The 15285-nt window shown below is 48.1% G+C and overlaps 1 protein-coding gene across 1 annotated transcript in view; it reads left to right on the top strand.

Moving 5' to 3' along the window:
* NUDCD3 (NudC domain containing 3) overlaps window positions 1-15285 on the top strand; it is a 109746-nt gene that overhangs the window by 88706 nt on the left and 5755 nt on the right. The window contains exon 5 of the mRNA XM_010374566.2: window positions 11042-11230. Within this exon, the coding sequence (XP_010372868.1) occupies window positions 11042-11230 (189 nt within the window). The remainder of the gene's footprint in view (window positions 1-11041; window positions 11231-15285) is intronic.

Genomic DNA, 15285 nt, shown 5'->3' with positions numbered 1-15285 from the left:
ATGCTCTGAGGGACATGCGGGCCAGGTACTGAAAGGAGGGTATTCTGTCAGTGCTGCAGGATCCTGAACCAACCTTAACTCCAGTCTTGATATCAAGCCTGGACGATGGAGCTCACTCTGGTTATACAGAGGTGGGGCCAACCTGGGCACAGACAGCATGCTCCTTGGTGCTGCCGTGGCCTCAACTGCTCCCTCTCCTAGTGAGCGTTTCATCCTAAACAGGGCCTCCTATTTAGGCCCTACACGAGGCCCTGTGTGTGGTGTATAGGGTTTCCAGCAGTGGGGCTAGGACTGACCCATCCCAGTTCTGACTCTCCTGGCCACCCAGGGCCTACCTCTGCTGATGGCCAGCGGCAGATGACAGTGGTTCTTGTTCTAAATCTCACCCTGTGTGCTCCCCTGCCTGTGGCGTTCAGTAGCCAAAAGACCAGAGAAGTGTTCTTCTCCTGCCTACAAATACTGTGATGATCACCCCATCACCCAGCAGTTCAGTTCCTCATCCCCTGACCCCTGACATATAAAACCTATGCATTAATTGCACAGCCTGGAGCCTTTTCCCAAGCTATGGGCTCCTGTGACTACTACCAGTTCCTTTCCTTTATGTCATACTTGACTTTGCAGATGCCGTTATGGCCTCTTCCTCACTTGAGCTCCACGTGGTTGTGGAGGTATGAGAGCATGAATGATGCACTAGCAGTACTGGGGCCAGCTAGCTAGACCTCTGAAGGTGCAGCCCTGGCTGCCTGGATTGCACTAGTGAGCCCATGATCCTGGGGTTGCCTTCTCCATGGACTGAGAGGTCATGACAGCCCTGCCTTAAAACACTGCCTTGACTCTCCTGCCTTCTGGTGGGTGAACTCAGTGCAGAGCATGGAGCAGGTCATGATGCTCTGATGTTGGTTCCCTCTGAGCGGGGAGCTCTTGTGAGCCTTCCCCATGTGGTCCGGTTGCACTTTGTAGATACTTCATGCAGAAGCCCAAAGCCTTAGTCACTGGTCTCTGAGCCCATAGCCACCGTATTTGGAATCTGTTGGGATTACAGTCAGGGTACCAATGATTCCTTTTACTGTACACTATTTGTATAAATATGTGATTGTTAATACATAGCTCAACTCTTAAGGGTTTTGTTGACAGAAGTGACTCTAACTTCTTCATGGATATTTCAAAGCCATGTTTCTTTTTTGTGTGTGTTTTGTACAGTTGTATGTATAGTACAAGTGGAATAGGGATGTGGCTAGTGGCCAAAACATTAACTTCTTTTAATAATGGCTGCCATTCAATGAACACAGTCTTTGGGCCAGGCTCTTTGTGAGGTGAGGTGCCTTACAATGCTGTTTAATGCTCTGCAAACTTATTTTACAAATTGGGACACTGAGGCTATGAGAAGGTAAGTAGCTTGCAAAGTGGGTAGAGCTAGACCTCAAACCCATGCCTGCCTTGTCCCAGAAGGCTTTTTCCAGTGCTATGAGAAACGGGAGTCTCTGAAGAAGGCTCAGACCTGTCGGGGCTGGGAAGCATTGCTCCCTTTCAGCTGAAAGGCTCCGTGGAGCAGAACATGAGGAGGGAGGAATGTGGGTCCCCAGTGTGGGTTTCAGAGTCTTCCCTGTGTTAGGTAAATGTGTGAGATGCAGCCACCAGGCAGGATGTTGGGGGAGCTGTGCCTTAAGAGGATAGCTGGATGTTTAACTTTCATGCCAGGGCCCTTGGGGCCATAGCACAACCCTGGCAGGCCTGTCTCCACCTGTGTGTTCTTCATGAGTCCAGCCTTTATTTGTGCCCTGGCTGCCTTTAGTTTTTGTAGTTAGCTTTCATCAAACACCTGATACTCAAAGAGTTTATAGAAATTCAGCAGAACCATTGCAGACTGAGGGGCACTTGTCACTGCCCGTGAACACGGCTCCTAAATATTCTCTGCTGAAAATTCCTCTACAGTTGAAACACTGCATGAGTTCTTTCCCATGGTTCCTTAAAGTGCCTTTATTATCAGTAGATGTCATTGCGTTCCTAATGCACCTTCACCTGTGAGAAATCAAGCACCTGAATAAAGAGAAGTTATGGAGAGCATTTAAACTCTTCCCATAGTGCTCCCATGCAGGGCTCTGCCTGCCTCCACCTCTTTCTGGACCACGTAGCCTCTAGTGCAGTAAATGCAGAGCGTATCACAGAAACTTTGCTGTTTGCAGGAGCTAAGCAGTTCGTTGTCTTCTTTATTTAATAATTTATTTATGTGTGACCTTTTAGGCCCACATCGTTTCCTCTGATTACATATATGAGATAATATTGTGAATTAACGAGCCGATTGCTTTGATTCACAAAGATCCTGTTTGCCTCCTGCTTGCTGCATCGTGTCTGCTGTGTGGAGCTTGGCACACTGCTTTGAGCGTGTGGATGCAGAGGGACTGCAAATGAATCAGAGGGGCTGGCTTTGGGTTGCAGCCCCCTGTCAAGCAGCTGCCTGGTTTTAGGTCATCTCTTTAGCCTTGCTGGACTTCCATTTCTCACCCTTCAAACAAGGTTCAGCACTGTAGTCTGGTTGATCTCCAATGTTTGTTTGTTTCTTATCATTAAGTACCCAACCCTGTTCAGGCACTGGGGATGGCTAAAGAGAGTTGAGGGCTTTGCTCTAAAGGTTTGGAGATATCCTGTGAATGTGGGCTTGCTTATTTGGGAAAAGGGTCTTTGTAGATACGATTAAGTTAAGGATCTCTCAAGATGGAATCATCCTGGATTATCCAGTGATACCTGTCTGTATAAGAAACAGGAGAAGACAGAGATAGACACAGAGAAGGCCACGTGAAGATGGGGCAGAGACGAATGATATAACCACCAAGCCCAGGAACACCTGGAGCCACCAGAAGCTGGAAATGGCAGGAAAGATCCTCCCCTAGAGTCTCTGCAGGAGCATGGCCCTACTGACACCTTGATTTCACAGTTCTGGCCCATGGGACTGGGAGATAATAAATTTGTATTGCTTTAAGTTGCCTGGTCTGTTGTTCCCTGTTACGGCAGCCCCAGACACCAGTGGAGGTCTCCCATCACAGCACTGTGAAGCCGCATGAGATGAGAAGGATGCAAAGGGATGGCATCCGGAGCTGCACTGCTGCCACCGCCCCCAGCTCCTTGGTTAGAGATTCTGACCTTCTGACCTCCGGGCAGGCCAGTGTAGACATGGCCTTCACTTTCCAGCTGCCTTCCACATAACCTGCTCCTCCCTGTGCCGTGGATCCCACATTAGCCAGCCAGGGCAGGCAGGGGTGGCTGCTAAAACCGTATGACAGTTCTTGCCTCCCTCCCTCCCTCCCACACTTCAGAATGTTAAATGAGACTTCTTGACTCAGGCAAGCTCCTTTCTTGGTTACAAAGATGTAAAATCAGCCGTGGCAACGGCACCAGCTCTTTTTTCCGATAGCTCTTTCAGTCCCCAAAGCTAGGCAGTTGGCATGCGCACCGTCCTCCTTTCTTCCTGCAGTCGGGGGAGCTGACAGGCTGTCCTCCACGCTGCCGTGGGTGGCTGCTCTGCTGCGTGGGCTCTTGGACATGGCTGTGCTTGAGATGGTCGTTGTAGCTGTATGTGAGGTGAATGCCATTCCATATACCTCTTCATGTATTGACGTGGTGCACACCCAAGTTATTTAAAATCAGTGAAATTGCTCTGGAGTATTCTTTGAGGAATTAGACCTTGAAGCTCAGGCTTTAAAACTCATCGTAATATATTTGTTTATGATTTTTGAACCCTGTGAGTGTTTTTGTAAAAGCTGTACCCACCTCCTCCCCCCAATTTAGATTATTTCTCAAAAGTGGAATTCTAGTGTAATTGCAGCCTCTGAGCTGTTGCTGTGGTTCTCCTTTGTGGATGAGTTGTTTCTGGAGTGTCGCCGATGACATTAGCCCTGTATCCCCACATCCCCACCAACAGTGGGCTTTTCATCTTCACTTATCTTTGCTAGTTTACCCAGATACTTCTAGTGTCACTTCTTAGAACAATTGTGAGGATGAAACGAAGATAGGCGGTTTGTAGTCTACTTGTCCTCATTGGCGAGCCACCTTCCTGAGTCCCCACAACCTTTCCTGGCCCCACTGAGGCCATCCCATGGATTACTTAACATACTTCTTCATAAATTCAGAGTGGGAACTACAGATTAAATAACCTTAGCATTTTGGCAAGAGCCCAGACCCTGGAAATTAGTATGTGAATGTAATGTGAGCTCTTAAGCCTTCAGTGCAAATGATGTCTCTAGGGAGAGCCCTTAGTGTTTTTCAGGGGAAATCAGAATCCTTCATCAACTCCAGTAGGGAAGAACTGAAGCTTATGGATTCAACAGAGAGCAGTAGCCCAAGGAAACCTGTTCCAATGTGAGTGGAAGGAATGTACTGAGCAGAGCTGGCTAATGGTGCCCTCTTGGTGGCACCATGGATGGGGTGCTGGACACCCTTGTTTCATGGGGTTGGAGGAAAGGAAGGGAACGCAACTCTGTATTGCTTTGTCGGCCCCATCGCTGGAATACGTGGGCCTTCCAGCCACACTCAGACCACAGCTGGGTCGTATCTGGCCTATACAGTGTCTTAATTTTGTTTCTAATTTTCAAGCTTAAAAAAATAGTTGACAGCATTGAAAATCAGGAGATTGCCCATAACAGTGCTGACTTGTGGCGTGTCCTGAGAAGCTGGATCTGCTCCAGTGTGGCCCACATTCCCCCAGCAGCAGGTGCTGAGCAGGTGCCCTGGACCTCCGCCACGCTGTCGTCTCACCCCATTATCTGCCCTCGTTCTGAGGTGCCTTCCCGGAAGGAACGTCCCACAGCATTCCCATAAGTCTCATTGGCCCAGTCTCGATCACGCGGGCAGCTGTGAGGAGTAAAGTCGTCCTCGCTGGGCACACTGCTTCCCTGAATAGAAATGAGGTTCCGTTACTAAGGAAGGAAAGGGATATAAATGCTGGTGAGTCATCAGCGCAGATTGGGGGATGCTGAGGTAAGTTTATTCATGTTGAGGTGGAAGTTTCTATGAGGACATTTTGGGAACACTGTTCAGCCTGCAGTCTGGGGTCCCTCAGAGAAATGAACTGATTAGAAGTCTGGGACCGGGTAGATAAAAGAGGAACCTGGAGCGTTTCGTTATGCTGGAAAATGACAATGTGTCAGGGAAATGATGGAGCATCATCAAAGTCAAGCAACCTCCACCAACCTTGTCTGGGATCATTTGACACCAACATAATTAAGCTTGATAATGAGTTATAAGCCATTGAGAGACCAGAGAGGCCAGGTATCCAGGGGTCAGTACTGACAGCAATAGATAGATAACTTCATTGCAGAAGAGAAGGTGCTTGCTTCAATAAGACACGTAAGCCACCAGTCAGTGTGGAGGGACTAGGGCAAGAAAGTCAGCATTTCCCAGTCTTCGTGGGAGAGATGGGACCAGGCAGATGCTAAGCAGGGCAGGGTGGAGCAGGGGTGCAGGGGTTCTGGAGAGGAGAGTTTGCAAGTCAATAACTACAGTGGAGAAGAGTCAGACCTCCCTTTGGCCAGGTAACCTGAGTGAATACCCCACCCACTGAGGGCTGTGGATGTTGTGTGCCTGCAGGTGGAACATATGTGTGTCCAGCTGGGTGTGCACACATGAGTTAATCAGGAGACGTCAGGGAAGGAAAAAGGCTGTGAAAATGTCCCACATTAAAGAGGACAGGACCCCCAAGATACAGGTGGGACTCTGGACTGGACCCTGTTCCGTAAAAAGTTATTTCCTTATCCTTAGGAAATAGGACAAAGGGCCAAGATGAATGCAACCTATTCTTAAATGGTTCAGAGAAAAGTTATTATATATTATACATACAGCACACATAGAGTGAGAGAGCTGTGTGCAGATGCACAGCTGCTAAACACTTGTCTTATTCTGGTGACTTTAAGCTTAAAATTCTTTCCAAATGTTAAAAAAAATGAGAAGGCTAATAGGCTAATAAGCACATAAGAAGCTCAACATCATGAGTCATTAGGGGAATGCAAGGCAAAACCATGATGAGATGCCCCTAGACACCTCTTAGAAGAGCTGCTAAGAAGGTAGACAGCACCAAGTGCTAGATGAGACGGGGCACCTGGTGCTCTTCTGTGCTACTGGTAGGGGTGCATCGGAGTGGCTAGTCTGGACAGTAGCTGACACCATATGACCCAACACACGCATTCCTGGCTACTTACCAAGGAGAAATGAAAGCATGCAGATCTCTACAGCAGCTCTTTACCTGATTGCAAAACACTGGAAATGCCCAGGTGTCCACAAACAAGTGTGTGGTCCGCCTGTGCCATGAAGCACAGTGTGGCTGAGCGTCGGAGTCCCCACACTCAGAGGAGTCATCAGATACAGGACTGCACACTGTGTGATTCCACACATGTGACATTTCTGGACACGGACATGCTGGATGGCAAAATGAGCATTGGGCTGAGAGGACTGCTGAGAAGGGGAACAGGGCTTCTGGGATGTGGGCTGACTGTAGCAGCAGCTCATGGAGATGTGACCTCAAAAGAGTGAGTTTTACTATGTACATACTATACCTCCACAAACCTGACTTTAAAAAAATAAAATATTCACAGAAAAAAAAACAAAAACAAGTGTAAAACTATCAGACTACTTTTTCAGAGGTGTTATTTTTAGATAGAAGCCTTTGAACTCCGTCCCAGGAACATTGTACCTATGTCCTCTTAGAACTGCATCTTGCACTGGGTGTCAGGAGACAGCCCTGCAAAACTTGTATGCTGTGTACCATTCAGTGGTTTTGAAGGTTAACTACCTGAAGTCATATCTGAGGCCTGCCAGAAGCGTTACTCTAAGGAAAGTAGTTAAATGTGGACAGTGATGGCAGAAATAGTTACAAATTAAACCAGTTTATAAAACATGAGAATGTTCAGAGCATAAAGAAGCTTGTCAGCTCAGTGACCTAAGAGACATGGGCCATTAAGAAAAAAAGGTCTGGAGTTTGGGAAAAAGAAAGGAATGGGGATCTGCAGGTTGGGGTTACGAGCTCAGAGTGAGAGATGGAATTCTGTAAAGGAATAGTGTGGAGAGGGACTCTAGGCAAGTCAAGAACGATGTTAGAATGTGCTTGTTTGGATAATTATCATGTTAATAATATTGTTCATATTGTTTTTACTAATATGCTCATCCTTAGAAAACAGAAGATATTTTAAGGGTACTAAATAAATACTTAACTAAAATTTTGCAACTGAGACCTTGGTCTTCAGAGCCTTCATATGAACCTTTATAGACAACACCTCAGGTCCTGTTTGCTGCCCCAGTATGGAGGGCAGCCCACTTGGTTACAGTGATGACAGATGGAAACTTGACTGGAGCAGGTCTGGAAGGCAGAGGAGGCAGGCCTGTGTGTTTGCGGTCAGGACAAAGGACCAGTGGTGCTGGCCACACCTGTGGGGATGACTGGGAAAAAAAAAAAAAAAGCAGACAATAACAAGTATTGGTGAGAGTATGGAGAAACTGGAACCATTGTATGTTGCTGGTGGGAATGTAAAGTGGTGCAGCTGCTTTGGAAAATAGTATGGTAGTTCCTCAAAAAGTTAACTGTAGAATTACCATATGACCCAGCATTTCTGGGTAAATATGCAGAAGAATTGAAAACAGGGACTCAAACAGATGTTTGTACATCAGTGTTCATAGCAGCATTATTCACAACAGCCAAAAAGTGGGGCCACCTGAAATGTCCGTCAGTTGATGAATAGATAAACAAAATGTAGTTTATCCATACAGTGGAATATTATTCAGCCTTAAAAAGGAATGCAGTTCTGATTCATGCTACAACGTAGATGAACATTGAGGAGGACATTATGCCAAGTGAAATAAGCCAGACAAAAACAAACAGATAACTGTATTATTCCATTTGTGTGAAATGTCCAGAACAGGCAAATCTATAGAGGCAGAATCAGTAGTAGTTGCCAGGGGCTTGGTGGGGTTGAGGGAACAATTTAGAGGAAGGATTAGAGCAAATGGGGAGTGACTGGTAATTGGCACAGGGCTTCTTTGTGAGGTAATAAAAGTGTTTTGAAACTAGATAAAGGTGATGGTTGTGCACCATTGTGGATACACTAAATGCCGTTGAGTTCACTTTTGAATGGTAAGTTTTGTGTTAAGTGGATTTTGCCTTAATTAAAAATTGTTCAATATAAAGTCGGCTCACATCTCCTCCTAAAATACTTCACTGATGCACATGCATGATGTCTGTGAGTGAGGATGGCCCCCTTGGAGAGCTACACTGCCCAGCACAGTAGCCACTAGCCACATGTGACAGCTGAGTAAACACTTGACAGGTGGCTCACGTGACTGAAGAACTGAATTATTTTATTTTAGTTAACTTAAATTTAAAACCTACTTGATTTAGTTCCTGGAAAACCTTGAATATTTTTGAAACGGGCATGTGAATGTACTCTTTCAATGTAAATACTGTGAAATCTAAACACAGATCAAGTATTTCTGATGAAAAAGTGCAGTGCTCATCTTAATTTTTGTTGGGTTCAAGTGTACTTCTGTGTCCAAAGTACACTTGTGGACACAGAAGATTCGGAGATGTTCCCCTCCTTCCTGTTGGGCAGGTGGCTCATTGTCTTCAGGTCCATCTCCCACTGTGCTCAGGAGCCCTCCACTCTGGGTGTGTGTTTGGACCTGGCCGGTGAAACCCTGTGTTGGGGTCTGTGGAGTGCAGAAAGGCCTGGGAGTACCAGCACCGTCCCCTGGATAGTGCGTAGGCCGACCCCTTGCCCACATGGTGCTGGCAGTGGGCTGTCAGCCCCAGTGTAGCTCTGCTTTGCATCTTCATGCTGGGCAATCTGGAAAAGGCCCTTACTTCCAAGGGTTTGTCTTTATTTTTAAATACAAAAAATGGTATGTGTGGTAAATGGTAATGGTATGTATTTTACGGGACTTGTGAACGCTAATAAAATAAGTTACATAGATCACAGTAATAACTACTGGTGAAGATAAAAAATTCGTAAAGGATCTCTTCTTTCCAGAGATTTACAGTTCTGTAAGTTCCTCTGAAGTCTTCCCTGGAATAGAGAAAACAACGTATTTCCCTCTTGGAAGGTTTTTCATTGCATCAGCTTGATAAAGACGAGGTAGAGTTCTTAGTGTTGGGGTCTCTGTGGGTGAGTCAGGTCCCCGTCACACAAACTGTAAAGTCAGCGACAAACCAGCTGAGCAGAGTATCTGGAAATGGAAGATTCATCCCAAATTTAAATTGGGCACTGGCAGAGCAGCGTCATTTACTGGGTAGAGTTGGCGTGTAGGGGAGCCACCCACTCCCCCTGTTCACCACTCCCCCTATCTGCACTGGGAATGTCAGACAAGATTTCTGGGATGCTGGCTTCAGATCATGATTGCAGGTTTTTGTCTTGCTCTTCCCAGTTCTGGAAAATCTCCACCATGTGCTCTTCCACACCTCATCAGTGTCCATCGTGTTCGTTAGTAGAGCACATTCTCCGACTTGATCTCTGGGCTCTGCAGGGTCTAGCACTAAGTACCTTCTGTGGTGTGGGTAGGTTTTGGCAGCAGGGGCTTGGAAGTGGGAAGGTGGAAGGTCCAGTGTTAGGACACTGCTCTCTCAAGCCCATATATGCTGGTGAGTCTCCAGTGCTCTCTCTCAGGGGGACATGGTGTCCTGTGGACTCACTGTGGCCTCTTGGGTGTCACAGTTACCCTGAGTGTGGCTTGGTAGGTTTTACCCACCCAGTCAGTAAGTGTCCTGGTGGCTGCACCTCCATGGATGAGAGCTTCTCTCACTTGCGGGCCCTTTGCTACCTTTTCTCCCTTTCTGTGAGCACCTTAGTGGTTCAATATCATCAGAGTCCCATCACACTTGGGCATGTGAATGTACTCTTTCAGTTGTAAATATTATGAAATCTAAACACAGATCAAGTATTTCTGATGAAAAAGTGCAGTGTTCATCTAGGACAGAGTAGACGAACCCACTCTGTTGCTTCTTGGCCACTCTGGTAAGAATTTTGAGCCCAGCCACTGACCACAGCAGATGCAGCCAGTTTTCTTGTTTTCTGTGTCCCCATGACCATTGATAACGGGGCATGGTGTGGCCAGGGCTCTCCTCTGTGTCCCTGGGACAGGCCAAGCAGCACGGGTCACCTAGGTATGTACAGTACCCCTCATGTTTGCTCTGACACCGCAGTTCCAGTTGTCTTTTAAGTTTTTGTGGTAATGACATGAATCTCACAGACCCCAACACTGAGGGCTGGATCGTGAGTACTGATTGCTGCTTCCTTTGACCAAGGGGTGTCTGCGCCATCCCCACAGAGGTGCCCGAGGAGGCTGGGACAACTTTTGGGGTTCTTGATGGTTGTTCCTCCTTCCTGAGAAGGAAGAACTTTAAGGAGTGGGGCTGGAGGACCCCCTCATGCAGCAAGCTTGGCCCCAGTGAGGAATAAGTAGGGACAGGGCGTGGTGCCCTGTCATGGGGTGAGGAGTCCCCAGGAGATTCTGTCACGCATTAAGCCGAGCCCTAAGTCTCACAGGTCCCAGCTTACCCCCAAGATAGCAGAATGCTGGGTGTTGCTCTTGGAAGCAAGAGAGATCACTGGAGAGGTAGCTGGTTGGTAAGAACTAGGCAGAGCCTTCCATGGCAAGCATGGGGGCAGGCTGAGATGGCCCAGGACAGGTCCTGGTGTGGGGGGTGTCAGGGGTCTTGGAAAACAGCCTTTCTTGATGAGAGTGGGCAAGGTGAGCACATGGAACAGACACCGTCCTGAGTATACAGGACCTGCTGAAGAAGGACAAAGGCATCTTCCAGAATGTCAGTCCCCTCAGGTATGCCCCTCCTAGCTCTTCCCTGGGATATGTTAGCACAGTCAGCAAATGCATTCCCAGGCAGAGTGTCCTGCCTTGGGTTCTGGCACCCCCTCTTGTCTATCACCTCACTTTGTGTAGTTGGTCCTGAGCTTATCCTGGACACCCATCCTTCAGTGGGCTCTGCTCTGTCCCCAACCCTGGACACCTGTCTCAGGTCTCTGACTCAGGTCTCTGTCCTGCTTGTCCCCAGGTGAACCTGAGCAAGGTGGGCGAGTATTGGTGGAACGCCATCCTGGAGGGAGAAGAGCCCATCGACATTGACAAGATCAACAAGGAGCGCTCCATGGCCACCGTGGATGAGGAGGAGCAGGCGGTGCTGGACAGGCTTACCTTCGACTACCACCAGAAGCTGCAGGGCAAGCCACAGAGCCATGAGCTGGTACGGGCACGGCAGTCCTGAAGAGCCCACCCTTTAGGCCCTTGTGCTGGTGACAAAGCTGATAGTGGCAGAGGGGTTGGTGATGATGGTGGGGAAGAAGTATGTGTGAACTGGCTTCCTGCCATGCCCTCGCAAGGAACCTGTCTTACCTGCTCTTGTCCCTGATCACTGCCTCACAGGTGCACTCTGGTCTTTCAGCTGTATTCTCATACCTGGGCTGAGAGCCCAGATAACAGGATTTCTAAGGGTGTCATGAGATGTGCCTTGCCTGCACCAGAGCCTGGTAACGTCAGGTGTGTTGATGGCTTTTGTTTGTGCCTCATCTGCACATGTCTTCCTGTGAAGAGTCGCTTGGTGAGACCTTTGGTAGAGGAGGGGAGGGAGCCAGGCTGCAGAGCCAGTTTCTGGATGTTGGAGGCCAGCATGTGAAGACTCTGTGATGTCAGCAGTGGGTTAGGGAGGAGGAAGAGAAAGGTTCCTCTCTGACCGGTGTAGTGCCCAATGTAGAGTTTGCTCATGGCCAAAGAGAATGATTAATTAGATGTATACATTCTTTCTTCCTATTTTAATAATCCCAAGAGTAGCTATTTAGGGACAAAAGGGTTGCTTTCCTCAGATTATTTTTAACTTCCCGTGTCCCATATACCCAGCACGTGGGTTTGGGCCGCAGTACGGCAGGGCACACAAACCCAGTGCAGCCTTGAGTCGGTGGGGAGGGGTCAGCTGCTGGGCACAGTCTCCTTATTTTCTTTCTGTAAACACGGACCACCTCCTCCCGCTGAAGACCACTGATTCATATTTTCTTCTCATTTTGTCTCTTGGAGGAACCTTACCTTTGGTGTATCTGGATTGTCTTAGACTTACCTTCCAGTACAGCATGTATTAATACATCGTAGGTGGTTCTGCAAGCCCTGTTGCTGTGTGTTGTCCATTCTTGCCTGTTTTCACAGACAAGTGCATCCTGCTCTTATGAGGTCAAGGGGCCTGCGGAGAGGAGTGTCGGCATGTTCTCCTTACCTGGCCCTGCCACACCAGGAGCATGTCCTGAGCACTTAGTACACACAGTTAAGGTGGGATTGACTGACTGTATAGTATCCCTGAAAATACAGTTTGTTTGTTTTGGGGGGTTTTTTTTTCCCCCCACAATAGAGAGATTGAATTTCTGAGATTGTGACTCAGTAGCTTAAGCAGCAGGGATGGGGTTTGACCTCTGATCTCATTTCACACCTTTCTGTCCTTGCAGCCCTGTCCACCCTGGCCCCTGTCTCTATGGAAGAGAATGTTCCTCTGGGTTTGGCCCCCTTTTCCACCCGGGGCATGGCAAGCTTAAAGGACATCTTTGCTTGGCCCATGTCCATGCAGAGTTTGAAGCCTCAGGTAGTACTGCAGCACATGCTCAGCTGAGCTCAGCTCAGGTGCTTAGACAGCCAGACCTGCCTGGTTATGGCTCATTCCAGTCATGCTGCATTTGCCTGTGGCCACCAGATGAAAGGCCAGCCTTTGAACCTTTGCCCTATGGATGGGGCTTCTCATGGTAGTGTTTGGGGATGGGGTATGTGAGGGTCTGCCCACTCTGTGCCCATATTCAGCATTGGGTCCACAGAAGGGCTGAGATGTATTCAGGAGTTGACCTTTGGGAGAAAGAGTCTGTTTTGACTGGAGAACATGATGCCCTTTGTGCAGTCTTACCACGTGCCCCTTAAAAGTGTCTTTTTGTGCCACAGGATGGAAGGACTGAGGTCAGGTGGTTCCTCACATCTTCCCCAGACGCTGACACTGAGTCTTTGTTACAGAGAGATGATAAAAATTATTGTAGTTTAAACGGTATTTGTGCATTTGTCAAAGCCTTGATGAAATTATTGTAGACTTTATCTTATTTATTTATTTATTTTTTGAGACAGAGCCTCGCTCTGTCACCCAGGCTGGAATGCAGTGGCGTGATCTCAGCTCACTGAAACCTCCACCTCCCAGGTTCAAGTGATTCTCCTGCCTCAGCCTCCTGAGTAGCTGGGACTACAGGTGCACACCACCACACCTCGCTAATTTTTGTATTTTTAGTAGAGACGGGATTTCACCATGTTGGCCAGACTGGTCTCAAATGCCTGACCTCAGGTAATCCACCTGCTTTAGCCTCCCAAAGTGCTGGTATTACAGGCGTGAGCCACCACACCCAGCCAGTTTTATGTAGACTTTAGCTGTTGAGGCCTGAGAGAAGCTAGGATGCTCTGGCTGTTTTTATCTCTAAGCCCTCATGTTTCCTGTGATTGTATCTCTTACAGAACCTTACATTCAAAAACAAAATAACAGTAATACCTGCTCATTATTGGAGTTGCCAGTAGTGCCAAGGACACGCATAGAAGTGTCAGGGGCTCCACCAGCCTTTTCTTCTTCTTCTCTACATCCTTGCCCCTCCCCTTCCCTCCTTTCTTTCTGTTTCCCTTTTCTTTCCCTTATATCCTTCCCTCTCCTTGACCTTCCTCTCAGTCTCTTTACCCCATCCTTTATGTTCTGTGCCAAAACCTTGTAACATTGCATAGTCTCACCCCCCTATTGGGGCATATCGGTGAGAAAGACAGACACAGATCTGCCTTTGTGGTGCTAGGATTCCAGCCATTTTAATCTTAGCTTCTCCAAAGAGTATTTCAGTCCTGCTTTGCAGTCTCATTGATAATCCTCCCCAGGAAGCAACTGCTCTTGTCTCTCCACTTCTGGAGGCCTAAGGCCTCCTCATTTTGATGGCTTGTTGCCAAGCCCACTGCCCAGGACCAGGAACAGGGAGGTCTGTTCATTCCAGGTAAGCTGAGGCAACTTCCAGGCAGTTCTGGACCTCAGACCCCTACCTGGATCCTCACTGTCAGTCTGGGAAAGGCCAACCTCAAGGGGTGAAAGATGGCAGCAGTACACATTGTATGTAAGCACCATGCACATACATAATTGCACACATGCAGCATCGCAGGGTGCAGCTGACATCCCCTTCATGCCCTACTGCCCTGCTCTGAGGGCAATTCAGTGGGGTCATCCTGTTGGTGTCCTCTTGGCAAGCTGTTTTTCTGGTCCCTAGGGCACTGCACAGCCCAGGTGTGGAACAGAAAGTCCCCATGGCTGCAAACAGCTTCTTGTGACCTAGCATTGGGGAGCCCATAGACTGGGCAGCGACCCACTTAGGAAGGATTCAAAGAACCTTGAAGATGCTGTGGTCCAGTGGAAAGAGCTCTGTGTGTTAAATCTAAATCTGTTCTGCTGTAGACTTGCCATGGGGCACCATCCTGACCCTTGAGAGGATGTGTGTCCCTCCCCAGGGTAAAGAGCCCTGGGAGATCTTCAGTAACATGCAGGAGCCCAGGGCTGGTGGTGCAGGGGTAGGTCCCAGAGTGACCCTCTCCCTGGGGTTGACCTGCTCCTCAACAGCCAGGGAGCCTCCAGCTCTCAGGCAACAGCTGTAGACAGTAATGAACTGACCTCTCAGGGCTATGGTTGTTCAGAGTGTGTGTCCAAGCACCTGCCTGGTGCTGATGCTAAAGTCCCAACTCCTTCCTGGGCTTGACAGTGTCTGGGGCAGGGTCTGCAGCATATGGAGGCTTGCAACACACAGAGATTTCATGTAAAATGTCCTTAGTGACTAACCTTTTTTAAAAAAATCAAATGAGGAAACAGACATAGAAGGTAGGTACATGCCTTTGTGTGGCCTCATGTAGCAGGTTAGCCACATTTTTTTCAGGCGTCCTGAGGGATACCTCACAGGCAGAGGGACTATCGTGAGAGTTAGGGGGCCGGAGTTGCTTCGCTAGGATCACCAGGCTTCGCTAAGGAGAGAGAATGGAAACAGGGCCAGGTTCTCCTGTCAGCCTCCATCTGCTGTTCACGTCGGCATAGTCACAGTTACCAGCGTGCTCTGGCATTGATGCCCATTTATGGTGTGAACTCAGAGTTTTCTAAATTTGCCAAGATTTCAAATTGTGCTTCTAATGCCACAGATGCTGTGTGTTTTGAAGCAATTTTATTTTGAAATAATACTTTTATTGTTTTAAATTCTTTGGTGTCACTAACCTTTTTCC

The sequence above is a fragment of the Rhinopithecus roxellana genome, chromosome 6 (assembly GCF_007565055.1).
Source record: "Rhinopithecus roxellana isolate Shanxi Qingling chromosome 6, ASM756505v1, whole genome shotgun sequence".
Lineage (NCBI taxonomy): Eukaryota > Metazoa > Chordata > Mammalia > Primates > Cercopithecidae > Rhinopithecus > Rhinopithecus roxellana.
This window is presented reverse-complemented; position numbering and strand designations above follow the sequence as displayed.